Source organism: Coregonus clupeaformis, chromosome 10, assembly GCF_020615455.1.
Source record: "Coregonus clupeaformis isolate EN_2021a chromosome 10, ASM2061545v1, whole genome shotgun sequence".
NCBI lineage: Eukaryota > Metazoa > Chordata > Actinopteri > Salmoniformes > Salmonidae > Coregonus > Coregonus clupeaformis.
This window is the reverse complement of record NC_059201.1, coordinates 1,662,167-1,689,823: the sequence shown is the minus strand read 5'-3', so window position 1 is coordinate 1,689,823 and position 27,657 is coordinate 1,662,167. Positions and strand designations below refer to the sequence as shown.

The 27,657-nt window shown below is 44.3% G+C and overlaps 1 protein-coding gene across 1 annotated transcript in view; it reads right to left on the bottom strand.

Moving 5' to 3' along the window:
* LOC121574734 (acid-sensing ion channel 1-like) overlaps positions 1–27,657 on the bottom strand; it is a 367,348-nt gene that overhangs the window by 322,700 nt on the left and 16,991 nt on the right. Inside the window, exon 2 of the mRNA XM_041887285.2 lies at positions 12,743–12,938. Within this exon, the coding sequence (XP_041743219.1) occupies positions 12,743–12,938 (196 nt within the window). The remainder of the gene's footprint in view (positions 1–12,742; positions 12,939–27,657) is intronic.

Genomic DNA, 27,657 nt, shown 5'->3' with positions numbered 1-27,657 from the left:
CTGCACACCCTAATTGAAAAACAAACAAACCAAAACAAAGACAAAGTCTTCTCATGCTTTGTTGATTTCAGAAAAGCTTTTGACTCAATTTGGCATGAGAGTCTGCTATACAAATTTATGGAAAGTGTTTGGGGAAAAACATATGACATTATAAAATCCATGTACATAAACAACAAGTGTGCGGTTAAAATTAGCAAAAAACACACATTTCTTTCCACAGGGCCATGGGGTGAGACAGGGATGCAGTTTAAGCCCCACCCTCTTCAACATATATATAAACGAATTGGCGAGGGCACTAGAACAGTCTGCAGCACCCGGACTCACCCTACTAGAATCTGAAGTCAAATGTCTACTGTTTGCTGATGATCTGGTGCTTCTGTCCCCAACCAAGGAGGCCAACAGCAGCACCTAGATCTTCTGCACAGATTCTGTCAGACCTGGGCCCTGACAGTAAATCTCAGTAAGACAAAAATAATGAAAAACACCAAATAATGCATGCAGAGCAGAATTAGGCCGATACCCGCTACTTATCAAAATCCAGAAAAGAGCCGTTCAATTCTATAACCACTTAAAAGGAAGCGATTCCCAAACCTTCCATAACAAAGCCATCACCTACAGAGAGATGAACTTGGAGAAGAGTCCCCTAAGTAAGCTGGTCCTGGGGCTCTGTTCACAAACACAAACAGACCCCACAGAGCCACAGGACAACAACAACAACACAATTAGACCCAACCAAATCATGAGAAAACAAAAAGATAATTACTTGACACATTGGAAAGAATTAACAAAAGAACAGAGCAAACTAGAATGCTATTTGGCCCTAAACAGAGAGTACACAGTGGCAGAATACCTGACCACTGTGACTGACGCAAACTTAAGGAAAGCTTTGACTATGTACAGACTCAGTGAGCATAGCCTTGCTATTGAGAAAGGCCGCCGTAGGCAGACCTGGCTCTCAAGAGAAGACAGGCTATGTGCACACTGCCCACAAAATGAGGTAGAAACTGAGCTGCACTTCCTAACCTCCTGCCAAATGTATGACCATATTAGAGACACATATTTCCCTCAGTTTACAGAGATCCACAAAGAATTCGAAAACAAACACAATTTTGATAAACTCCCTTATATACTGGGTGAAAAACCAGTGTGACATCACAGCTGCAAGATTTGTGACCTGTTGCCACAAGAAAAGGGCAACCAGTGAAGAACAAACACCACTATAAATACAACCCATATTTATGTTTATTTATTTTCCCATTTGTACTTTAACTATTTGCACATTGTTACAACACTGTATATAGACATAATATGACATTTGAAATGTCTTTATTCTTTTGGAACTTTCTGAGTGTAATGTTTCCCGTTAATATTTATTGTTCATTTCAATTTTGTTTACTATCTACTTCACTTGCTTTGGCCATGTTAACATACGTTTCCCATGCCAATAAAGCCCTTACATTGAAATTTGAAATTGACAGAGAGAAAGAGACAACATACATCTATTCCTGTTAGCTCTGTAACACTACAGCCCCCCAGATGGATTCAACACATTGGTAGGGAATGACGCAGGTTCCCTCTATACAGCGTAAAGTGTTCTGTTAAGCTCCATATAACACCAATGCATTATTGGCACTGTCTAATCCAATCCCCGTAAAGTACCTCACAACAAGACAACTATGAGTCATTGATCAAAGCTTTGACAAAAGAAACAATATGGTTAGACAGCTACAGTAGTAAGTAAGGCCATCAGTGTGTGTGTGTGTGTGTGTGTGTGTGTGTGTGTGTGTGTGTGTGTGTGTGTGTGTGTGTGTGTGTGTGTGTGTGTGTGTGTGTGTGTGTGTGTGTGTGTGTGTGTGTGTGTGTGTGCGCGTGTTAGTTTTGCACTGTGTCCCAAAAACGTAGGTACTTTTTCAATACAATAACATGAAAAAAACGGTCCGGTATTCGAATTTGTTACTGTCGGTTGTTCTATCATATGTGTCGTACGTTTGGAAATCAACTAGATTGTATTGAACTTTATTAGAATATGTATTAATTTGCCCAAGCACAGGCCTATAATAAGACATGAACAGGATGCATCAGTGACTCCCCTGCAACCTTTCTGAAGAGGCACAGGAAACAGCCCCTGTCTGTGTGTGAGTTGCGCAAATGTCTACCACTTTGTGTTGCCGTTAGCGATGCTAATGATAACCGTCGTCCAGGGTTGTGGGTTCGATTCCCCCGGGGTGCCAGTATGAAAAAAAAAAATGAAAAAAAAATATATATATGTATGCACTCACTAACTGTAAGTCGCTCTGGATAAGAGCGTCTGCTAAATGACTAAAATGTAAATGTAAAATGTAAATGTCTTCAGGTAGATGGAAAGACTTTCCCAATACCTTCTCAATTGAAAGTTAACTACAAAATAGCCTGTGCCTAGCTGGCAGAATCATGATTATTTGCATCAATCCAGTGGGCATTTGTTTTGCAAACTCCATCACATGTGCACTACAGAAACAGCGCTAACCGAACAACAGTGCTAGGTGCTTGCACATTTGAATTAAAGGGTTACTACACTCATAAATCTAAATTTCATAGGTTTTCCCAGACCTCAAAAGTGGTCTCCTGATGTGGTTTAAGCATAGTTGTGGAGTTAGAACATCCAATTTTGTTGTTTTTCTATTGAAGAAGTGTGATTCTGAGAGCGAAAACCTGAAAGAACTGGGATCAGTCCAGAACCAGGTATCTGGGATCAGTCCAGAACCAGGTATCTGGGATCAGTCCAGAACCAGGTATCTGGGATCAGTCCTTCTCCCCACTTTCTTATTTTGCCGTGGTATCATTTTGGTATCGGTACCGAAGTAAAATTCTGGTATCACAATAGGGTGCGTCAGTGTGAGTGTGAGTGTGTGCGTGTTCAGTACTGTCAGTGTGCAAGTGGATATAGAGGAGAGATGGATTGAGACATACAGTATAGACATCCAAGGACATATAAATCAGTAAGAGACCACTTCACCGAAATGCTGCGGCTAGCTTCAAGTGAGACATAAAATGGCAGTTTCTATGAATACAGACGTAAACCTAGTGGCCTCAAGTATCATCATGTCCATGTAATACATTCATGACTGATGACAAACATATAGTGCAATCACCTTCATATCTAAGTATGAAGTGGGGCCTGGAAATATGCTGTTTGAAAGAGCAAAACATCACAAAATATAGCAAATACAAATGGTAAATTCAAACTAATAATATATATATTTTTATTTTGTTCAGTTGCTTTCATTCTCAAACTGATTAAATCAATTTACATTGAAAAAACACACATCTATATGTGTGTGTGTGTGTGTGTGTGTGTGTGTGTGTGTGTGTGTGTGTGTGTGTGTGTGTGTGTGTGTGTGTGTGTGTGTGTGTGTGTGTGTGTGCGTAAAACACACGCAGAAGTTGCCTATGTTAGTAACAGGAGATTACTCTTTCCACACCATTAGATCTGCATCTCAAATTGCATCACATTCCCTATATAGTGCACTACCGTTGGTGAGAAATAGTGCACTATGTAGGGAATAGGGTGCTATTTGGGACCCAGCCCACATTAGTGCCCTCTGTTGAGCTGTTAGTAGCTCTAACCTACCTTACATCCCACATCAGCACATTACTACAGGAGCCACACAGCAGAGTAGATAGTACATTATGATCCTACAGGACCCACACAGCAGAGTAGATAGTACATTATGATCCTACAGGAGCCACACAGCAGAGTAGATAGTACATTATGATCCTACAGGAGCCACACAGCAGAGTAGATAGTACATTATGATCCTACAGGAGCCACACAGCATAGTAGATAGTACATTATGATCCTACAGGAGCCACACAGCAGAGTAGATAGTACATTATGATCCTACAGGAGCCCACACAGCAGAGTAGATAGTACATTATGATCCTACAGGAGCCACACAGCAGAGTAGATAGTACATTATGATCCTACAGGAGCCACACAGCAGAGTAGATAGTACATTATGATCCTACAGGAGCCCACACAGCAGAGTAGATAGTACATTATGATCCTACCGGAGCCACACAGCAGAGTAGATAGTACATTATGATCCTACAGGAGCCACACAGCAGAGTAGATAGTACATTATGATCCTACAGGAGCCCACACAGCAGAGTAGATAGTACATTATGATCCTACAGGAGCCCACACAGCAGAGTAGATAGTACATTATGATCCTACAGGACCCACACAGCAGAGTAGATAGTACATTATGATCCTACAGGACCCACACAGCAGAGTAGATAGTACATTATGATCCTACAGGAGCCCACACAGCAGAGTAGATAGTACATTATGAACCTACAGGACCCACACAGCAGAGTAGATAGTACATTATGATCCTACAGGAGCCCACACAGCAGAGTAGATAGTACATTATGAACCTACAGGACCCACACAGCAGAGTAGATAGTACATTATGATCCTACAGGAGCCACACAGCAGAGTAGATAGTACATTATGATTCTACAGGAGCCCACACAGCAGAGTAGATAGTACATTATGATCCTACAGGAGCCCACACAGCAGAGTAGATAGTACATTATGATCCTACAGGAGCCCACACAGCAGAGTAGATAGTACATTATGAACCTACAGGACCCACACAGCAGAGTAGATAGTACATTATGATCCTACAGGAGCCACACAGCAGAGTAGATAGTACATTATGATTCTACAGGAGCCACACAGCAGAGTAGATAGTACATTATGATCCTACAGGAGCCACACAGCAGAGTAGATAGTACATTATGATTCTACAGGAGCCACACAGCAGAGTAGATAGTACATTATGATCCTACAGGAGCCCACACAGCAGAGTAGATAGTACATTATGATCCTACAGGATCCACACAGCAGAGTAGATAGTACATTATGATCCTACAGGAGCCACACAGCAGAGTAGATAGTACATTATGATCCTACAGGACCCACACAGCAGAGTAGATAGTACATTATGATTCTACAGGAGCCACACAGCAGAGTAGATAGTACATTATGATCCTACAGGAGCCACACAGCAGAGTAGATAGTACATTATGATCCTACAGGACCCACACAGCAGAGTAGATAGTACATTATGATCCTACAGGAGCCACACAGCAGAGTAGATAGTACATTATGATTCTACAGGAGCCACACAGCAGAGTAGATAGTACATTATGATCCTACAGGAGCCACACAGCAGAGTAGATAGTACATTATGATCCTACAGGAGCCACACAGCAGAGTAGATAGTACATTATGATCCTACAGGACCCACACAGCAGAGTAGATAGTACATTATGATCCTACAGGAGCCACACAGCAGAGTAGATAGTACATTATGATCCTACAGGAGCCACACAGCAGAGTAGATAGTACATTATGATCCTACAGGAGCCACACAGCAGAGTAGATAGTACATTATGATCCTACAGGAGCCCACACAGCAGAGTAGATAGTACATTATGATCCTACAGGAGCCACACAGCAGAGTAGATAGTACATTATGATCCTACAGGACCCACACAGCAGAGTAGAAAATACATTATGATCCTACAGGACCCACACAGCAGAGTAGATAGTACATTATGATCCTACAGGACCCACACAGCAGAGTATATAGTACATTATGATCCTACAGGACCCACACAGCAGAGTAGATAGTACATTATGATCCTACCGGAGCCACACAGCAGAGTAGATAGTACATTATGATCCTACAGGACCCACACAGCAGAGTAGATAGTACATTATGATTCTACAGGACCCACACAGCAGAGTAGATAGTACATTATGATTCTACAGGAGCCCACACAGCAGAGTAGATAGTACATTATGATCCTACAGGACCCACACAGCAGAGTAGATAGTACATTATGATCATACAGGACCCACACAGCAGAGTAGATAGTACATTATGATCCTACAGGAGCCACATAGCAGAGTAGATAGTACATTATGATCCTACAGGAGCCACACAGCAGAGTAGATAGTACATTATGATCCTACAGGAGCCACACAGCAGAGTAGATAGTACATTATGATCCTACAGGACCCACACAGCAGAGTATATAGTACATTATGATCCTACAGGACCCACACAGCAGAGTAGATAGTACATTATGATCCTACAGGACCCACACAGCAGAGTAGATAGTACATTATGATCCTACAGGAGCCACACAGCAGAGTAGATAGTACATTATGATCCTACAGGAGCCACACAGCAGAGTAGATAGTACATTATGATCCTACAGGACCCACACAGCAGAGTAGATAGTACATTATGATCCTACAGGAGCCACACAGCAGAGTAGATAGTACATTATGATCCTACAGGAGCCACACAGCAGAGTAGATAGTACATTATGATCCTACAGGACCCACACAGCAGAGTAGATAGTACATTATGATCCTACAGGAGCCACACAGCAGAGTAGATAGTACATTATGATCCTACAGGAGCCCACACAGCAGAGTAGATAGTACATTATGATCCTACAGGAGCCCACACAGCAGAGTAGATAGTACATTATGATCCTACAGGAGCCACACAGCAGAGTAGATAGTACATTATGATCCTACAGGAGCCACACAGCAGAGTAGATAGTACATTATGATCCTACAGGAGCCCACACAGCAGAGTAGATAGTACATTATGATCCTACAGGAGCCACACAGCAGAGTAGATAGTACATTATGATCCTACAGGAGCCACACAGCAGAGTAGATAGTACATTATGATCCTACAGGACCCACACAGCAGAGTAGATAGTACATTATGATCCTACAGGACCCACACAGCAGAGTAGATAGTACATTATGATCCTACAGGACCCACACAGCAGAGTAGATAGTACATTATGATCCTACAGGACCCACACAGCAGAGTAGATAGTACATTATGATCCTACAGGAGCCACACAGCAGAGTAGATAGTACATTATGATCCTACAGGAGCCACACAGCAGAGTAGATAGTACATTATGATCCTACAGGACCCACACAGCAGAGTAGATAGTACATTATGATCCTACAGGACCCACACAGCAGAGTAGATAGTACATTATGATCCTACAGGAGCCACACAGCAGAGTAGATAGTACATTATGATCCTACAGGAGCCACACAGCAGAGTAGATAGTACATTATGATCCTACAGGATCCACACAGCTGAGTAGATAGTACATTACAGTACCTGGCAGTACACATTTCTAAGGGCCATAGGGAAAGGTGTGTCTTTCAGACCATGGGGTTTTACCTCAGCAGGAGGGACAGTGAAGGGCAGGGAGAGGAGAGGAGAGCCACAGCGGTATCCTTGTAGTCGACACAGGAACTCATGTTAGGTCACTTGATGTGAGCTGACAATTTTCGCAGTTGATCAAACAAGTTAATGATACAGCTTTTAGATGAAAGATACACCTGAGTGGCTTGCATTTCACATCTATGATATAATTTCATTTCAATTACTTGTTATTTGTTGTGAAGCACTGACAATAAAATGAAAAGCAAATTGGTTGTTTTCATTCAAACAGAAACTGAACTGAACCACCACTTTTGTATTACATCGATGTACTATTTGACCAACAGTGTAAAAACATCTGAAGAAGAGTGGCAAAGGTGTTACTTTATGTGTTACTGAGCAGGGCCGGCTGCAGGCATAAGCAACATAAGTGGTAGCTTAGGGCCCCCGGTCACTAGGGGGCCCCAGACCCCAAAAAATATAAATAATATAATTATTTGAGGGGTGGGGGGGGAACTCAGTCAGGGTCTCAACATACTGTTGAGAGTTAAAATAGCAGGTGCCAGTTAATTAGTTAGTTCTGATTGTGCATCAGCAGTTTATCTCTTGTTTTGGCATTCACTGACAGTCACTCAATTAGCCATGTCAATTAGCAAAACAAATTTAGATTGGTAAATTAGTCTATCCAGTTATCTAAACTTGTAGTAATCATGGTCGAATACCGACCGGGCACGCAGGGCACCTGCCCAGGGGGCCCTGACCTCCAGGGGGCCCTGACCTCCAGGGGGCCCTGACCTCCAGGGGGCCCTGACCTCCAGGGGGCCCTGACCTCCACGGGGCCCTGACCTCCAGGGGGCCCTGACCTCCAGGGGGCCCTGACCTCCAGGGGCCCACATTGATTTTGTTTGTCACTCCCACTCAGATATCATTAATGTGTACAATTGCAGGAAATTTGCTTTAAAACTGCAGAAATGTCTATCAACCCCATCGCAAAATGGGTAGAATTACAGGCAATTAACTTTAAAACATATATATTTCTCTAAGCCCTCAAGAGGGGGCCCCCCAAAAGGCGAGAGGTGTTTCTGCAACATCTACCAACACAGGTGTGTAGGTCAAATAAAGGTCGATATGAGCACATATAGAGTATGATAGTTTGGGTAAAAAAAGGTATCATGGAGATAGAGTCTGGAGTTCCATGCTAGAGTACAGGAACTACATTTATCATGGAGATAGAGTCTGGCGCTCCATGCTAGAGTACAGGAACTACATTTATCATGGAGATAGAGTCTGGCGCTCCATGCTAGAGTACAGGAACTACATTTATCATGGAGATAGAGTCTGGCGCTCCATGCTAGAGGACAGGAACTACATTTATCATGGAGATAGAGTCTGGCGCTCCATGCTAGAGTACAGGAACTACATTTATCATGGAGATAGAGTCTGGCGCTCCATGCTAGAGTACAGGAACTACATTTATCATGGAGATAGAGTCTGGCGCTCCATGCTAGAGTACAGGAACTACATTTATCATGGAGATAGAGTCTGGCGCTCCATGCTAGAGTACAGGAACTACATTTATCATGGAGATAGAGACTGGAGTTCCATGCTAGAGTACAGGAACTACATTTATCATGGAGATAGAGTCTGGAGTTCCATACTAGAGTACAGGAACTACATTCATCATGGAGATAGAGTCTGGAGTTCCATGCTACAGAGACAAGCGTAGCATCAACCAGACTAAGAAACACTGTAATAAAATATGGGAGAATATAACAGTGAACAGTTATTTCTATTATTTGCATGCTACATGGACGCTACATAGACACTACGTGGACGCTACTATATGGACGCTACTATATGGACGCTACTATATGGACAATACTACATGTAGGCTACTTCATGGACGCTACATGGAGGCTTCTACATGGAGGCTACAGACGCTACATGGACGCTACTACGTGGAGGCTACTTCATGGATGCTACATGGAGGCTACATGGAGCCTACTTCATGGACGCTACATGGAGGCTACTACATGGACTCTACTACATGGAGGCTACATGGAGGCTACTTCATGGACGCTACATGGAGGCTACTACATGGTCGTTACTACATGGAGGCTACATGGAGGCTACATGGACGCTACATGGAGGCTACTACATGGATGCTACTACATGGATGCTACTACATGGAGGCTACGTGGAGGTTACATGGAGGCTACATGGACGCTACTACATGGACGCTACATGGAGGCTTCTACATGGACGCTACATGGAGGCTTCTACATGTGTGTTCAACAGGGTTTGAACCCGGGTCTCCTGCACACCACAAGACTGTGTTAGCCCGCTGACCTAAAGCTAGGCATAAACTCGGAACGCTAACACAAATCTTAAAGTCTCGGGCTAGGTCACTCATCACACCAGCGTAGTTCACTGAACCACTATACGCTCCATTGTTATTCAGATGGATCAGATACATCCATGACAGAAAGGCCAGGTGAGACCTGTCAGTCTGGAGCTCCATGCTACAGCACAGGGATGCCCTGTGTTAATGTAGCCAGCGGTGGGCACCTAGCTTCACAGAGTTTCCAGACCAGACAAAGAAATGCTGTATTCAAAATATAATTAAGAATACAGCAGTATTTCTCACTGTTGTATCCTACAGAGACAGAAACCAGGAGTGAGTTGCATGGTATACAGTGCCTTCGGAAAGTATTCAGACCCCTTGACTTTTTCCACATTTTCTTACGTTACAGCCTTATTCTAAAATTGATTAAATTGTTTGTTTTTCCTCATCAACCTACATTATGTTTGCCCCATAATGACAAAGCAAAAACTGTTTTTTAGAAATTATTGCTAATTTATACAAAATATAAAACGGAAATATCACATTTACATAAGTATTCAGACCCTTTACTCAATACTTTGTTGAAGCACCTTTGGCAGCGATTACAGCCTTGAGTCTTCTTGGGTATGACGCTACAAGCTTGGCACACCTGTACTTGGGGAGTTTCTCCCATTCTTCTCTGCAGATTCTCTCAAGCTCTATCAGGTTGGATGGGGAGCGTTGCTGCACAGCTATTTTCAGGTCTCTCCAGAGATTTTCGATAGGGTTCAAGTCCGGCCTTTGGCTGGGCCACTCAAGAACATTCAGAGACTTGTCCCGAAGCCACTCCTGCATTGTCTTGGCTGTGTGCTTAGGGTCATTGTCCTGTTGGAAGGTGAACCTTCGCCCCAGTCTGAGGTCCTTGTCACGGTTTCGGCCGAGGCTGCCTCTCTTCCTTGCTCGGGCAGACTTCGGCGGTCGTCGTCTCCGGAGTACTAGCTGCCACCGTTGTATGTTTCGATGTTCATTTGGTTTTGTCTTGATGTTGTACACCTGTTTTCGTTTAGCGCTCATTAGTGTCCTATAAGTTCTCATTGTGTTTGTCAGGTGTTGTGTGTGATTGTCCTCGCTGTCGTGTTTGTGCGCTACTGTTGGTCATCTGTACTTCGTTGTTTTCCTCCTCTGTTTTAGGAGGGTTCTCGCACATGTTAGTGCACATTTTGGTTTACGCCTGTGTGCGTATTCTCTCGTCTCCGGGCTTTTTGGCTCGTGTATTGAGTGAGTTTTCACTAAAGTATTTTGGACTAAGTTTCTGCGTCCTGCGCCTGATTCCTGCACCACACCCACCTACAGCACCCACTGACAGTCCTGAGCGCTCTGGAGCAGGTTTTCATCAAGGATCTCTCTGTACTTTGCTCCGTTCATCTTTGCATTGATCCTGGCTAGTCTCCCAGTCCCTGCCACTGAAAAACATCCCCACAGCATGATACTGCCACCACCATAGGGATGGTGCCAGGTTTCCTCCAGACGTGATGCTTGGCATTCAGGCCAAAGAGTTCAATCTTGGTTTCATCAGACCAGAGAATCTTGTTTCTCATGGTCTGAGAGTCTTTAGGTGCCTTTTGGCAAACTCCAAGCGGGCTGTCATGTGCCTTTTACTGAGGAGTGGCTTCTGTCTGGCCACTCTACCATAAAGGCCTGATTGGTGGAGTGCTGCAGCGATGGTTGTCCTTCTGGAAGGTTCTACCATCTCCACACAGGAACTCTGGAGCTCTGTCAGAGTGACCATCGGGTTCTTGGTCACCTCCCTGACCAAGGCCCTTCTCCCTCGATTGCTCAGTTTGGCAGGGCGGCCAGCTCTAGGAAGAGTCTTGGTGGTTCCAAACTTCTTCCATTTAAGAATTATGGAGGCCACTGTGTTCTTGAGGACCTTCAATGTTGCAGACATTTGTTGGTACCCTTCCCCAGATCTGTGCCTCAACACAATCCTGTCTCTGAGCTCTACGGACAATTTATTCAACCTCATGGCTTGGTTTTTGCTCTGAAATGCACTGTCAACTGTGGGACCTTATATAGACAGGTGTGTGCCTTTCCAAATCATGTCCAATCAATTGAATTTACCACAGGTGGACTCCAATCAAGTTGTAGAAACATCTCAAGGATGATCAATGGAAACAGGATGCACCTGAGCTCAATTTCGAGTCTCATAGCAAAGTGTCTGAATACTTATGTAAATAAGGTATCTGTTTTTTATTTGTAATAAATTTGCTACAATTTCTAAAAACCTGTTTTTGCTTTGTCATTATGGGGTATTGTGTGTAGATTGCTGAGGATTAAAAAAAAAATCAATTTTAGAATAAGGCTGTAACGTAACAAAATGTGGAAAAAGTCAAGGGGTCTGAATACTTTCCAAAGGCACATTATGTGGTAACAACTGGGTTCCAACCAACTTGGGGATTCTGCACACCAACTGATGATGTTAGACCACTGACCTAGAGCATAGAATTGATCTAGAGCCTAGAATTGATCTAGAACCTAGAATTGACCTAGAGCATAGAATTGACCTAGAGCATAGAATTGATCTAGAGCCTAGAATTGACCTAGAGCCTAGAATTGATCTAGAGCCTAGAATTGATCTAGAGCCTAGAATTGACCTAGAGCATAGAATTGATCTAGAGCCTAGAATTGACCTAGAGCATAGAATTGATCTAGAGCCTAGAATTGATCTAGAGCATAGAATTGACATAGAGCATAGAATTGATCTAGAGCATAGAATTGATCTACAGCATATAATTGATCTAGAGCATAGAATTGAACAAGAGCATAGAATTGACCTAGAGCATAGAATTGATCTAGAGCATAGAATTGACCTAGAGCATAGAATTGACCTAGAGCATAGAATTGACCTTGCAGCGGTAAGACAAGTCTTCTGGTCTCAGGTAAGGTTACTGATCGAGAGCGAGAGCTTAATTCACCGATCACCACTTTGATGTGGATGATCAGATGCATCAGATTAAAACCATTTGAGGAAGGTCAGACCAGTCAGTCCTGCGCTCTATGCTACAGTACAACAGAGATGAGCTGTGTTCACATAGCCAGCAGAGGGCAGATAGCTTAGCATCACAGAGTTTCAACCAGATGCTACATGGTGACTTACCACAGTGAAGTCCTCGGCGCTGCACTCCACCCCGCAGTAGTAGCACGACAGCAGCATGTCCTTGATGTCATGGCCCGTCCGGTCGTAGAACTCTCGCATGTTAAAGGGGCGGGGCTTGAAGTTGAGGAAGTCAGCTTTGATCTTCAGGGTCTCCAGAACGCTTTCCTCAACCAGGTGAGTGTCTCTGATCTCATACCTGGGAAGATGGAAGCAGAAGGACAGTTAGGATCTGTCCTATAGCATCCTGTCGGATCTGTTAGAGGACTAGTCATAGGACTAGAGGGGTGGTTATTGGTGTTCAGGGTCTCCAGGATGCTCTCTTCAACCAGGTGAGTGTCTCTGATCTCACACCTGGAACAGAACAGAATGATAGTTATAGGAAAGTTAGGGAAAGAACTAGGGGTTAGGGTTAGTGGTTAGGACAGAGAGGAAGTCAGCTTTGGGTTGGTGTCCCGTCTCATACCTGGACAGAACGGAGAAGTGTTTGGTCAGCCTCAACAATTTGCTAACCGTTCAGATCTTCAGTAACAACTACATGACCAAAAGTATGTGGACACCTGCTCGTCAAACATCTAATTCCAAAATCATGGGCATTAATATGGAGTTGGTCCCTCCTTTGCTGCTATAACAGCCTCCACTCTTCTGGGAAGGCTTTCCACTAGATGTTGGAACATTGCTGCGGGAACTTGCTCCCATTCAGCCACAAGAGCATTAGTGAGGTCAGGCACTGATGTTGGCCAATTACGCTTGGCTCACAGTCGGCGATCCAATTCATCCCAAAGGTGTTTGATGGGGTTGAGCTCAGGGCTCTGTGCAGGCCAGTCAAGTTCTTCCACACCGATCTCGACAAACCATTTCTGTGTGGACCTCGCTTTGTTCATGCGGGCATTGTCATGCTGAAATAGGAAAGGGCCTTCCCCAAACTGTTGCCTCAAAGAATCATCTAGAATGTCATTGTATGCTGTAGCATTAAGATTTCACTTCACTGGAACTAAGGGGCCTAGCCCGATCCATATAAAACAGCACCAGACCATTATTCCCCCTCCACCAAACTTTACAGCTCGGGGCAGGTGGAGTTATTTTTATTCATATTTTACATTATAATGCCCAATGTGCTCCCCACTGGGCACAGAAGTCAGTTCAACTTCTAGCTTTGGTTTAAATTTGGTTGAGTTGTCAACTGACGTGAATTCAACGTGAAATCAACAAAATATTTCAGCATGTAATTGGATTTAAAAGTTGGGTGAGAAAAAAATGAAATGCCCTTACGTTGATGGCTTTTTAGCCAATTTGTTTTTCCCGTTGATTCAACGTCATCATATAGATTTTTTGGGTTGAAATTACGTGGAAACAACATTGATTCAACCAGTTTTGCCCAGTGGGTCTAAACCTGTCTGACGGACTGACTGCCTTTTACAGAGTGTTTTCCGATATGGGAAAGTTAAAAGTAAGGTCATTTGGGCCTCCCGAGCTGCGCAGCTGTCTAAGGCAATCCATTGCAGTGCTTGAGGTGTCACTACAGACCCAGGTTCGATCCCAGGCTGTGTCACAACCGGCTGTGACCAGGAGTCCCATAGAGGGTGGCGCAGTTTGGCGGGTCATGTTTCGGAGGATGCATGACTCGACTTTCGCCTCTCCTGAGCCAGTTGGGGAGTTGCATCGATGAGACGAGATCGTAATTGGATATGAAGAAATTGGGGAGAAAAGGGGGGTAAAAAAATAAATAAATGGAAGGTAATTAAAAAAACTCAGAAGTCTCCTGGAAGCTGTGTCTGTTTTTGTAGTTTCATACGGGACATTGGGACAGGGTTTTTGATGTTAATTAACACTCAAGGTTTTTTAAAAAGTTAAATCACTGCTTTGAAGGAAAACCTTGGTATGTCCTAGAGCAGTGGTCACCAACCTTTTACGTTTTACATTTTAGTCATTTAGCAGACACTCTTATCCAGAGCGACTTACAGTTAGTGCATACATTTTTCATACTGAGTCAAGATCACTTTCACGGTCAAAAAGCATGCCGAGATCTACCACTCAGATTATTTTTTAAACATGACTTAAGAAATGTAACATTAACCTAATAAAAACAGCTGTGTAGGAATGAGGTTTGTGCAGTAGGCCTAATACATTATGACAGCGTATTGGCTATATGCCTGTTCTGACAATATTGTTCTTCTCAGACCATATTATACTTGAACAAAAATATAAACGCAACATGCAACAATGTCAAAGATTTGACTGAGTTACACTTCATATAAGGAAATCAGTCAATTGAAATACATTAATTAGGCACTAATCTATGGATTCACGTGACTGCGAATACAGATATGCATCTGTTGGTCACAAAAAAGTAGGGGCATGGATCACAAAACCACCATTTGCCTCATGCAGCCGAATACAACTCCTTTGCATAGAGTTCATCAGGCTTTTGATTGTGCCCTGTGGAATGTTGTCCCACACCTCTTCAATGGCTGTGCAAAGTTGCTGGATATTGGCGGGAACTGGAACACGCTGTTGTACACGTCGATCCAGAGCATGGAAGAACTGGGACATTTTCAGCTTCCAGGAATTGTGTACAGATCCTTGCGACATGGGGCCGTGCATTATCATGCTGAAACATGAGGTGATGGCGGCAGATGAATGGCATGACAATGGGCCTCAGGATCTCGTCACGGTATCTCTGTGCATTCAAATTGCCATGGATAAAATGCAATTGTGTTCGTTGTCCGTAGCTTATGCCTGCCCATACCATAACCCCACCTCCACCATCGGGCACCCTGTTCACAACGTTGACATCCTCAAACAGCTTGCCCACACAACGCCATACACAATGTCTGCCCTCTGTCCGGTACAGTTGAAACCGGGATGAATCAGTGAAGAGCACACTTCTCCAGCGTGCCAGTGGCCATCGAAGGTGAGCATTTGCTCACTGAAGTCAGTTACGACGCCAAACTGCAGTCAGGTCAAGACCCTGGTGAGGACGAGCAGGCAGATGAACTTCCCCGAGACGGTTTCTGACAGTTTGTGCAGAAATTCTTTGGTTCTGCAAACCCACAGTTTCATCAGCTGTCCGGGTGGCTGGTCTCATACAATCTCGCAGGTGAAGAAGCCGAATGTGGAGGTCCTGGGCTGGTGTGGTTACACGTGGTCTGCAGTTGAGAGGCCGGTTGGACGTACTGCCAAATTCTCTAAAACAACGTTGGAGGTGGCTTATGGTAGAGAAATTAACATTCAATTCTCTGGCAACAGCTCTGGTGGACATTCCTGCAGTCAGCATGAGAATTGCACAATCCTTCTAAACTTGAGACATCTGTGGCATTGTCTTGTGTGACAAAAATAACATTTTAGAGTGGCCTTTTATTGTCCCCAGCACAATATGCACCTGTGTAATGATCATGCTGTTTTTTTATTGTTTTTTTAAAACCTTTATTTAACTAGGCAAGCCAGATAAGAACAAATTCTTATTTACAATGACGGCCTACACCGGTCAAACCCAGACAATGCTGGGCCAATTGTGCGCCACCCTATGGGACTCCCAATCACGTCCGGTTGTGATACAGCCTGGAATCGAACCAGGGGGTCTGTAGTGATGCCTCAAGCACTGAGATGCTTCTTGTGGAAGGCTTCTGAATCAAGTGCAACTACCACCAACAGGGCTTCTGAATCAAATGCACCTACCAACAACAGGGCTTCTGAATCAAATGCACCTACCACCAACAGGGCTTCTGAATCAAGTGCACCTACCACAAACAGGGCTTCTGAATCAAATGCACCTACCACCAACAGGGCTTCTGAATCAAGTGCACCTACCACCAACAGGGCTTCTGAATCAAATGCACCTACCACCAACAGGGCTTCTGAATCAAATGCACCTACCACCAACAGGGCTTCTGAATCAAATGCACCTACCACCAACAGGGCTTCTGAATCAAATGCACCTACCACCAACAGGGCTTCTGAATCAAGTGCACCTACCATCAACAGGGCTTCTGAATCAAATGCACCTACCACCAACAGGGCTTCTGAATCAAATGCACCTACCACCAACAGGGCAACATGAATAAAAAGGAGCGCAAGCGTTTATCACAGTCTTTATCACAGTCTTTATCACAGCCTTTATCACAGCCTTTATCACAGCCTTTATCACAGTCTTTATCACAGCCTTTATCACAGACTTTATCATAGCCGTTATCACAGCCTTTATCACAGTCTTTATCACAGCCTTTATCACAGCCTTTATCACAGACTTTATCACAGCCGTTATCACAGTCTTTATCACAGCCTTTATCACAGCCTTTATCACAGTCTTTATCACAGTCTTTATCACAGCCTTTATCACAGCCGTTATCACAGCCTTTATAACAGTCTTTATCACAGTCTTTATCACAGCCGTTATAACAGTCTTTATCACAGCCTTTATCACAGCCTTTATCACAGCCTTTATCACAGCCTTTATCACAGCCTTTATCACAGCCTTTATCACAGCCGTTATCACAGCCTTTATAACAGTCTTTATCACAGTCTTTATCACAGCCGTTATAACAGTCTTTATCACAGCCTTTATCACAGTCTTTATCACAGCCTTTATCACAGCCATTATCACAGCCTTTATCACAGCCTTTATCACAGCCTTTATCACAGTCTTTATCACAGCCTTTATCACAGTCTTTATCACAGCCGTTATCACAGCCGTTATCGCAGCCGTTATCACAGCCTTTATCACAACCTTTATCACAGCCTTTATCGTTGGCTTTTCTACAGAAATGTTTGGTGATCGACTAGGAATGCCTTGAAGATCGACCGGTTGGTGACCCCTGATCTAGAGACATCTAGTCTTCTCAGACCAAGGAGGGAGGGACAGATGTAGGCCTATTGAGGAACAGTCATGGTATGTAGCACTTGGGGTTCGTTTTGATGACAATTATATTTTCTATCTTACATGGTAAAAACTTGAGATAAAAGGGTCTCAGATGTAGAGAGAATAAAGGGGCTGAAGTGTAATCCTGTCAGCTCTGTTAGCTTGGTATTACATATTATCACCGGACACTCTATTAGCTTGGTATTACATATTATCACCAGACACTCTGTTAGCTTGGTATTACATATTATCACCGGACACTCTGTTAGCTTGGTATTACATATTATCACCAGACACTCTGTTAGCTTGGTATTACATATTATCACCAGACACTCTGTTAGCTTGGTATAACATATTATCACCAGACACTCTGTTAGCTTGGTATTACATAGTATCACCAGACACTCTGTTAGCTTGGTATTACATATTATCACCAGACACTCTGTTAGCTTGGTATTACATATTATCACCAGACACTCTGTTAGCTTGGTATTACATATTATCACCAGACACTCTGTTAGCTTGGTATTACATATTATCACCAGACACTCTGTTAGCTTAGTATTACATATTATCACCAGACACTCTGTTAGCTTGGTATTACATATTATCACCAGACACTCTGTTAGCTTGGTATTACATATTATCACCAGACACTCTGTTAGCTTGGTATTACATATTATCACCAGACACTCTGTTAGCTTGCTATTACATATTATCACCAGACACTCTGTTAGCTTGGTATTACATATTATCACCAGACACTCTGTTAGCTTGGTATTACATATTATCACCAGACACTCTGTTAGCTTGGTATTACATATTATCACCAGACACTCTGTTAGCTTGGTATTACATATTATCACCAGACACTCTGTTAGCTTGCTATTACATATTATCACCAGACACTTTGTTAGCTTGGTATTACATATTATCACCAGACACTCTGTTAGCTTGGTATTACATATTATCACCAGACACTCTGTTAGCTTGGTATTACATATTATCACCGGACACTCTGTTAGCTTGGTATTACATATTATCCCCACACTGTCTGTAAAAGTCAGTTTAAAGTCGTGACTTTCTTGTGACGAAGTCTGGTCTAGTGGAAGCATAGCCAACTCAGGACTACATATCCCCCTGGCAATGGGGGTTTGAGCTGACTCAGGACTACATATCCCCCTGGCAATGGGGGTTTGAGTCAACTCAGGACTACATATCCCCCTGGCAATGGGGGTTTGAGCTGACTCAGGACTACATATCCCCCTGGCAATGGGGGTTTGAGCTGACTCAGGACTACATATCCCACTGGCAATGGGGGTTTGAGCCAACTCAGGACTACATATACCCCTGGCAATGGGAGTTTGAGCTGACTCAGAGTTTGAGCCATTCTTGTCTGAGCCCCACTACAATCGATCTATCTTCATCTCTACATTCCCTGCTGTTTTTAAAAATAGTACACAAATAAGATCTGATCTCGTTAAACAAAAACAACAGCTGTGATGTTCAGTTGAAGTCAAGTAGAGGGAGTAAGAAAAGGTCTCAGCAAGGTGAATTGCTCATCATTAGTCAGCATTCTCCAACGATCACTCTGCCATGCAGTACAATTAAATGATTTGCGGTGAAAGAGTCCACTTTGGTGAAACTAAGAGCACATTCTAGTGCAGTAATTCATGTCAAGTGCTCTTAGCAGCACTCAGAGAACATGTACGTTCAGCCTGGTATTATAAAGCTACATACAAAACCATCAGGTATCATTTCTGAAGTGTCGGCCCTGAGCACACACACACACACACACACACGTATGCATACACACACACACACACACACACACACACACACACACACACACACACACACACGTATGCATACACACACACACTTCACTGCAATTGTGGATGCCATTCCCGCAAGCTATTCAAGGTATAGTCCCGTGTAGCTCAGTTGGTAGAGCATGGCGCTTGCAACGCCAGGGTTGTGGGGTCGATTCCCACGGGGGGCCAGTATGAAAATATATGCACTCATTGAACTGTAAGTCGCTCTGGATAAGAGCGTCTGCTAAATGACGTAACTGTGGCCCAAGATTGTGTCACGCTTCAAAGGTGTCAGCATGAACCTCTTTCTCTCTGCCACTATCGACTCCCAACACCTGTTCAGGTTACACACACACACACACACACACACACACACAGTTACTAATGAACCTTCCTTAATAATAGCACCCCCCCACCAGGTAGGTTTCCATTTAAAACCATAATAATGAATGACTAAGCAATTAGTGGATACAAACATACAACATACGACTGTTGTTAGTGACTATTATGTTATTGACCTGCAAAACGTTTTGCTGTGTCTAGTTAACTTTGGATTAAAGAACAAAGAACAACAATAGTCTCCTCACGCAATAAGCATATGGTTATACAGTACCAGTCAAAAGGTGTGGACACACCTGCTCATTCCAGGACTTTACTTTATTTGTACTATTTTCTACATTGTAGAATAATAGCGAAGACATCAAAACTATGAAATAACACATAAGGAATCATGTAGTAACCAAAAAAGTGTTTAACAAATCAAAATATATGTTATATTTGAGATTCTTCAAAGTAGCCACCCTTTGCCTTGATGACAGCTTTGCACACACTTGGCATTCTCTCAAACAGATTCATGAGGTAGTCACCTGGAATGCATTTCAATTAACAGGTGTGCCAATTTGGTAAAAGACCAAGTCCATATTATGGCAAGAACAGCTCAAATAAGCAAAGAGAAACGACAGTCCATCATTAATTTAACAGATGAAGGTCAGTCAATCCGGAAAATGTCAAGAACTTTGAAAGTTTCTTCAAGTGCAGTCGCAAAAACCATCAAGCTCTATGATGAAACTGGCTCTCATGAGGACCACCACAGGAATGGAAGACCCAGAGTTACCTCTGCTGCAGAGGATAAGTTCATTAGAGTTACCAGCCTCAGAAATTGCAGCCCAAATAAATGCTTCACAGAGTTCAAGTAACAGACACATCTCAACATCAACTGTTCAGAGGAGACTGCGTGAATCGGCCTTCATGGTCGAATTGCTGCAAAGAAACCACTACTAAAGGACACCAATAAGAAGAAGAGACTTGCTTGAACCAAGAAACACGAGAAACTGACATTAGACTGGTGAAAATCTGTCCTTTGGTCTGATGAGTCCATATTTGAGATTTTTGGTTCCAACCGCTGTGTCTTTGTGAGACGCAGAGTAGGTGAATGGATCTCCGCATGTGTGGTTCCTACAGTATACATACAGTGGCTTGCGAAAGTATTCACCCCCCTTGGCATTTTTCCTATTTTGTTGCCTTACAACCTGGAATTTAAATGGATTTTTGGGGGGTTTGTATCATTTGATTTACACAACATGCCTACCACTTTGAAGATGCAAAATATTTTTTGGGGTGAAACAAACAACAAATAAAACAAGAAAACAGAAAACTTGAGCATGCATAACTATTCACCCCCCCAGGTGTACATTTACTGAGATCATGTGACAGATCATGTGACACTTAGATTGCACACAGGTGGACTTTATTTAACTGATTATGTGACTTCTGAAGGTAATTGGTTGCACCAGATCTTATTTAGGGGCTTCATAGCAAAGGGGGTGAATACATATGCACGTACCAGTTTTCTGTTATTTATTTTTTCATTTCACTTCACCAATTTGGTCTATTTTGTGTATGTCCATTTACATGAAATAAAAATAAAAAATAAATTTAAATTACAGGTTGTAATGCAACAAAATAGGAAAAACGCCAAGGGGGATGAATACTTTTGCAAGGCACAGATCTTGTTGAACACAAGTGTGAATGATTAAAACACGGTTTAACCGCTGTACATCAGGAACACATCCAGATCGCCACCGCATCGCCACCTTGTCATGGTTCATCTCCATAACAGCCCAATGCCTTTGTGTGATGTACTGTATTCCTAAACCTAACTGAATTGTACCCAGTGTCACACCAAGCTTCTTATAGCGACACAGAGCTGCCGGGAGAGCACTTAAGACTTTGTGTTGTTGCTCAGAACTCACAGTCACAGCTAGTGCTTTAGAAATGTGGAGGAAGGAGGGAAGCAGCGAATCACAATAATGTGTGGATTTTTTATATTACCCTGCCACTCTTCTTCTTTCCCTAAACCAATCACAGCACTCTCTGTACTGTACAGTATGAAACTGTATGCACTCACTAACTGTAAGTCGCTCTGGATAAGAGCGTCTGCTAAATGACTAAAATTAAAAAATGTACAGGGGGAGAGGGACGGGGATGGGGAGAGGGGACAGGGAGTGGAGAGGGGAGAGGGGGCCGGGAGTGGAGAGGGGAGAGGGGGGTGGGGGAGAAGGTGTGGGGAGAGGGGGGCAGGGAGTGGAGAGGGGGTGGGGAGAAGGTGTGGGGAGAGGGGGCAGGGAGTGGAGAGGGGAGAAGGGGCAGGGAGTGGAGAGGGGGTGGGGAGAAGGTGTGGGGAGAGGGGGCAGGGAGTGGAGAGGGGGGTGGGGAGAAGGTGTGGGGAGAGGGGGCCGGGAGTGGAGAGGGGAGAGGGGGTGGGGAGAAGGTGTGGGGGAGAGGGGGCCGGAAGTGGAGAGGGGAGAGGGGGTGGGGAGAAGGTGTGGGGGAGAGGGGGCAGGGAGTGGAGAGGGGGGTGGGGAGAAGGTGTGGGGAGAGGGGCGGGGAGTGGAGAGGGGGTGGGGAGAAGGTGTGGGGAGAGGGGGCAGGGAGTGGAGAGTGGAGAGGGGGTGGGGAGAAGGTGTGGGGAGAGGGGACAGGGAGTGGAGAGGGGAGAGGGGGTGGGGAGAAGGTGTGGGGAGAGGGGGCAGGGAGTGGAGAGGGGGGGGGGAGAAGGTGTGGGGAGAGGGGGCAGGGAGTGGAGAGGGGGTGGGGAGAAGGTGTGGGAAGAGGGGGCAGGGAGTGGAGAGTGGAGAGGGGGTGGGGAGAAGGTGTGGGGAGAGGGGGCAGGGAGTGGAGAGGGGGTGGGGAGAAGGTGTGGGGAGAGGGGGCAGGGAGTGGAGAGGGGAGAGGGGGTGGGGAGAAGGTGTGGGGAGAGGGGGCAGGGAGTGGAGAGGGAGAGGGGGGTGGGGAGAAGGTGTGGGGAGAGGGGGCAGGGAGTGGAGAGGGGAGGGGGGGTGGGGAGAAGGTGTGGGGAGAAGGGGCAGGGAGTGGAGAGGGGGGTGGGGAGAAGGTGTGGGGAGAGGGGGCAGGGAGTGGAGAGGGGGTGGGGAGAAGGTGTGGGGAGAGGGGACAGGGAGTGGAGAGGGGCTGGGGAGAAGGTGTGGGGAGAGGGGGCAGGGAGTGGAGAGGGGGTGGGGAGAAGGTGTGGGGAGAGGGGGCAGGGAGTGGAGAGGGGGTGGGGAGGGTGGTTAAATTAGATTATGAGCCACAAGCACTTACATTTTCAGGCACCGCAAATGGTTAGATGGTTAGCTAGACAAATGGAGGGCACGTCTCTCTCTCGCTCTCTCTCCTTGGCTCATCGCGCTCTAGAGACTCGTTGTGGCGGGCCAGGCGCCTGCAGGCTGACCTCGGTTGTCAGTTGAACGGTGTTTCCTCCGACACATTGGTGCGGCTGGCTTCCGGGTTAAGCAGGAGGGTGTTTAGCGGGTCATGTTTCGAAGGACGCATGACTCGACCTTCGTCTCCCGAGCCTGTTGGGGAGTTGCAGCGATAAGACAAGATCGTAATTGGGGAGAAAAAGGGGGTAAAATACACACACACACACAAAAACATAGGCCTATGGGCTAGGCTACATGATGCATGTGACTTTGATTTCAAAAAGTTGGGAAAAAATGCACGCTCTGTTTCTTGCCTTAGACTGCACATGTTGGGCATCATTCACAAGTGATAATATTCTCACTAATCAGACTATTCTCAATGTAATCATGTCTCTACATACAGTGAGGGAAAAAAGTATTTAATCCCCTGCTGATTTTGTACGTTTGCCCACTGACAAAGACATGATCAGTCTATAATTTTAATGGTAGGTTTATTTGAACAGTGAGAGACAGAATAACAACAAAAAAATCCAGAAAAACACAAGTCAAAAATGTTATAAATTGATTTGCATTTTAATGAGGGAAATAAGTATTTGACCCCTCTGCAAAACATGACTTAGTACTTGGTGGCAAAACCCTTGTTGGCAATCACAGAGGTCAGACGTTTATTGTAGTTGGCCACCAGGCCTGCACACATCTCAGGGGGGATTTTGTCCCACTCCTCTTTGCAGATATTCTCCAAGTCATTAAGGTTTCGAGGCTGACGTTTGGCAACTCGAACCTTCAGCTCCCTCCACAGATTTTCTATGGGATTAAGATCTGGAGACTGGCTAGGCCACTCCACGACCTTAATGTGCTTCTTCTTGAGCCACTCCTTTGTTGACTTGGCCGTGTGTTTTGGGTCATTGTCATGCTGGAATACCCATCCACGACCCAGTTTCAATGCCCTGGCTGAGGGAAGGAGGTTCTCACCCAAGATTTGACGGTACATGGCCCCGTCCATCGTCCCTTTGATGCGGTGAAGTTGTCCTGTCCCCTTAGCAGAAAAACACCCCCAAAGCATAATGTTTCCACCTCCATGTTTGACGGTGGGGATGGTGTTCTTGGGGTCATAGGCAGCATTCCTCCTCCTCCAAACACGGCGAGTTGAGTTGATGCCAAAGAGCTCAATTTTGGTCTCATCTGACCACAACACTTTCACCTAGTTCTCCTCTGAATCATTCAGATGTTCATTGGCAAACTTCAGACGGGCATGTATATGTGCTTTCTTGAGCAGGGGGACCTTGCGGGCGCTGCAGGATTTCAGTCCTTCACGGCGTAGTGTGTTACCAATTGTTTTCTTGGTGACTATGGTCCCAGCTGCCTTGAGATCATTGACAAGATCCTCCCGTGTAGTTCTGGGCTGATTCCTCACTGTTCTCATGATCATTGCAACCACGAGGTGAGATCTTGCATGGATCCACAGGCCGAGGGAGATTGACAGTTCTTTTGTGTTCCTTCCATTTGCGAATAATCGCACCAACTGTTGTCACCTTCTCACGAAGCTGCTTGGCTATGGTCTTGTAGCCCATTCCAGCCTTGTGTAGGTCTTCAATCTTGTCCCTGACATCCATGGAAAGCTCTTTGGTCTTGGCCATGGTGGAGAGTTTGGAATCTGATTGATTGATTGCTTCTGTGGATAGGTGTCTTTTATACAGGTAACAAACTGAGACTCAACTAAGCTCATTACCTGTATAAAAGACACCTGGGAGCCAGAAATCTTTCTGATTGAGAGGGTTCGAATACTTATTTCCCTCATTAAAATGCAAATCAATTCATAACATTTTTGACATGCGTTTTTCTGGATTTTTTTGTTTGTTATTCTGTCTCTCACTGTTCAAATAAACCTACCATTAAAATTATAGACTGATCATTTCTTTCTCAGTGGGCAAACGTACAAAATCAGCAGGGGATGAAATACTTTTTTCCCTCACTGTATACTAAATCATATATGTGTTAAATTAAATTTTGATTTAGAAGGGGCCAATTTCATGCACCTGTTGGAACAGGGGCAGGGGGAAAAAAGACGACTTCAATAGCAACTGGAGGACGCTTTTCCCGTAGTTCATTTTCATGCCAGCCAGGTAGGCTACTCCGGTTGTAAAGCAAAGCAATGTGCTTAATATTAGGAAAGTTTACAGATAAATATAGTAGGCCCAGCCTATTGAAATATGATTGGATCCTCCTATTTTTAATAGAGGCCAACAAACCTCTGTTTTCTCAAGCAATTACATAGCATAGCCTATAGAAATGTTACTTGAGTTTATAGGAACACTTATTTAACTCCATGCACCAACCAGCTATGAGGAGCTGACTCACTGCACAACAGGTGATCCTATTCCGCTCAAACTCTGAATGCCAGGGCTCTCATGAAGTGTGTGATTAGATTTTCGATTGCATTTGCATTGATGTCAGAAAAATTTGAGGGACAATGGAGCACTGAGTACCAGGCCATTAGCGACTGGCCGTTTGGTAGGCTGCTAATGACCATTAGTGGCATCATAGTGCAGTCTTGGAGAAGCCTAATTACCGTGACTCAATTATCCCTATCCATATCAGTCCTCTCTATCCATATCAGTCCTCTCTATCCATATCAATCCTCTCTATCCATATCAATCCTCTCTATCCATATCATATCTATCCTGGGCGGCAGGTAGCTTAGGGGGTGCGTTGTGCCAGTAATCGAAAGGTCGCTGGTTCTAATCCCTGAGCCGACTAGGTGACAAATCTGTCGATGTGCCCTTAAGCAAGGCACTTAACCCTAATTGCTCCTGTAAGTCGCTCTGGATAAGAGCGTCTGCTAAATGACTAAAATGAATGTAAAATATCAATCATCCATATCCATCCTCTTTATCCAGATCAGTCCTCTCTATCCATATTAATCCTCTCTATCCATATCAGTCATCCATATCTATCCATATCAGTCCTCCCTATCCAAATGTTATAACATTTTTGACATGCATTTTTCTGGATTTTGTTGTTGTTATTCTGTCTCTCACTGTTCAAATAAACCTACCATTAAAATTATAGACTGATCATGTCTTTGTCAGTGGTAAAACGTACAAAATCAGCAGGGGATCAAATACTTTTTTTCCCTCACTGTACATATATATATACAAATCTCAGTTGACCAACAGAGGCATGCAGAGGCCAAATCGAGCTCATTACCGCATCGCCATGCACCTCCCAAATGTTGTAACAACTCGGAGGGCTCTGTATAGCTCTGCATTGACATGATTGGTTGACGGTAGGTGGGGGCGGTACATCCTGTATAAACAGAAACTCACTTCCTTGACGACTCCTTTTACAACAGCTCTGCACTGCTCAGTGAAGCGCAAGAAGTATGAATGCCCTGATTTCTGCTGAGGCCATTTCACTGTAAATGCTGCATGGCCAATGCAGACCTCGGATTGACCAGCGCCCAGAATGCACTCTCTCCCGCCAATTTGTGCATTCATTGTTTTATGACTTCATTGTGTGAATTGTTTGCGTTCGATTGTTAGTGTCTATCAATTCCCCATTACATGCATTACCAGCAGTACAGTTACCGTTAATTCCTATCATATCTATTCTACAGTGTTTGTTACTTTGGTTACGGTAATTTCTGTTAATGCATTCAATATTATTATTACAGTCTTCCCGTTGTCATTGTCGGAGTGGGACACGTTGTTTGCAGAGCGCACAACCTACGCTACACTTGTGAATAACACATTTAGGTTTATTTCCTTCCAATTTACGAGTTTTGCCAATTTAGTCATTGTCTTTTGTTTGGAGCGCTCCTGTCAATGTTGAGTAAGGACACGAACGCATGGCCTATAGGCTACCTGGTCTGCGCGCAAATGTAGGTATATAAATGTGCCCATTTGGGGATCTGATAGTCTTTCTGATTGGCTTAACGCACCACCACTAATGAGCTGTGGAGCTTCTCAAAGTAATGTTTTCTTCACCTCAAAACAGCAAGCGAACGAAGTCTGTTTTTACATCTATTGAGATTTACAATAGTTCCTCAATGTATTTGAAAAAGCTTTCCAGCTCTCTACCTTTCGATAACCACTCAGCATGAAAGGTAAAAATGTCCTGCTCTGATCCGGTGGAAATGCCATAAAATAGGCCAACCAGTGCTTGACTTGGACTGAAATAGGGCCGGGTACTCATTTTGGGTGCCGGTACTGTTTATATTTAGGTGCAGGAGCTCCACAATACTTTTGAGCTAATATTCTATAAGAGGAACAGGAGCTCAAGCAGTAGAACATGTGAGGTGCCGGTACTCAGGTCCGGTGAGCTCCTACCCAAGTCAAGCACTGCTTCTTATCCCTTGCGCAAATAGCCTACAGCTGTGTCTGTCCCGAGCTCACTGACGGGGAAACTCTGAGGGCCCAGAATATTTTATGCAATGTTGCAAGTTTGCTAGCTCAAGCTTCAGGCCTGACCCAAGTTGATAGTTGATACAATGTTTCAGGTTCATTGCAGACAGGCCATGCATAGCCAACGTGATTTATAGGA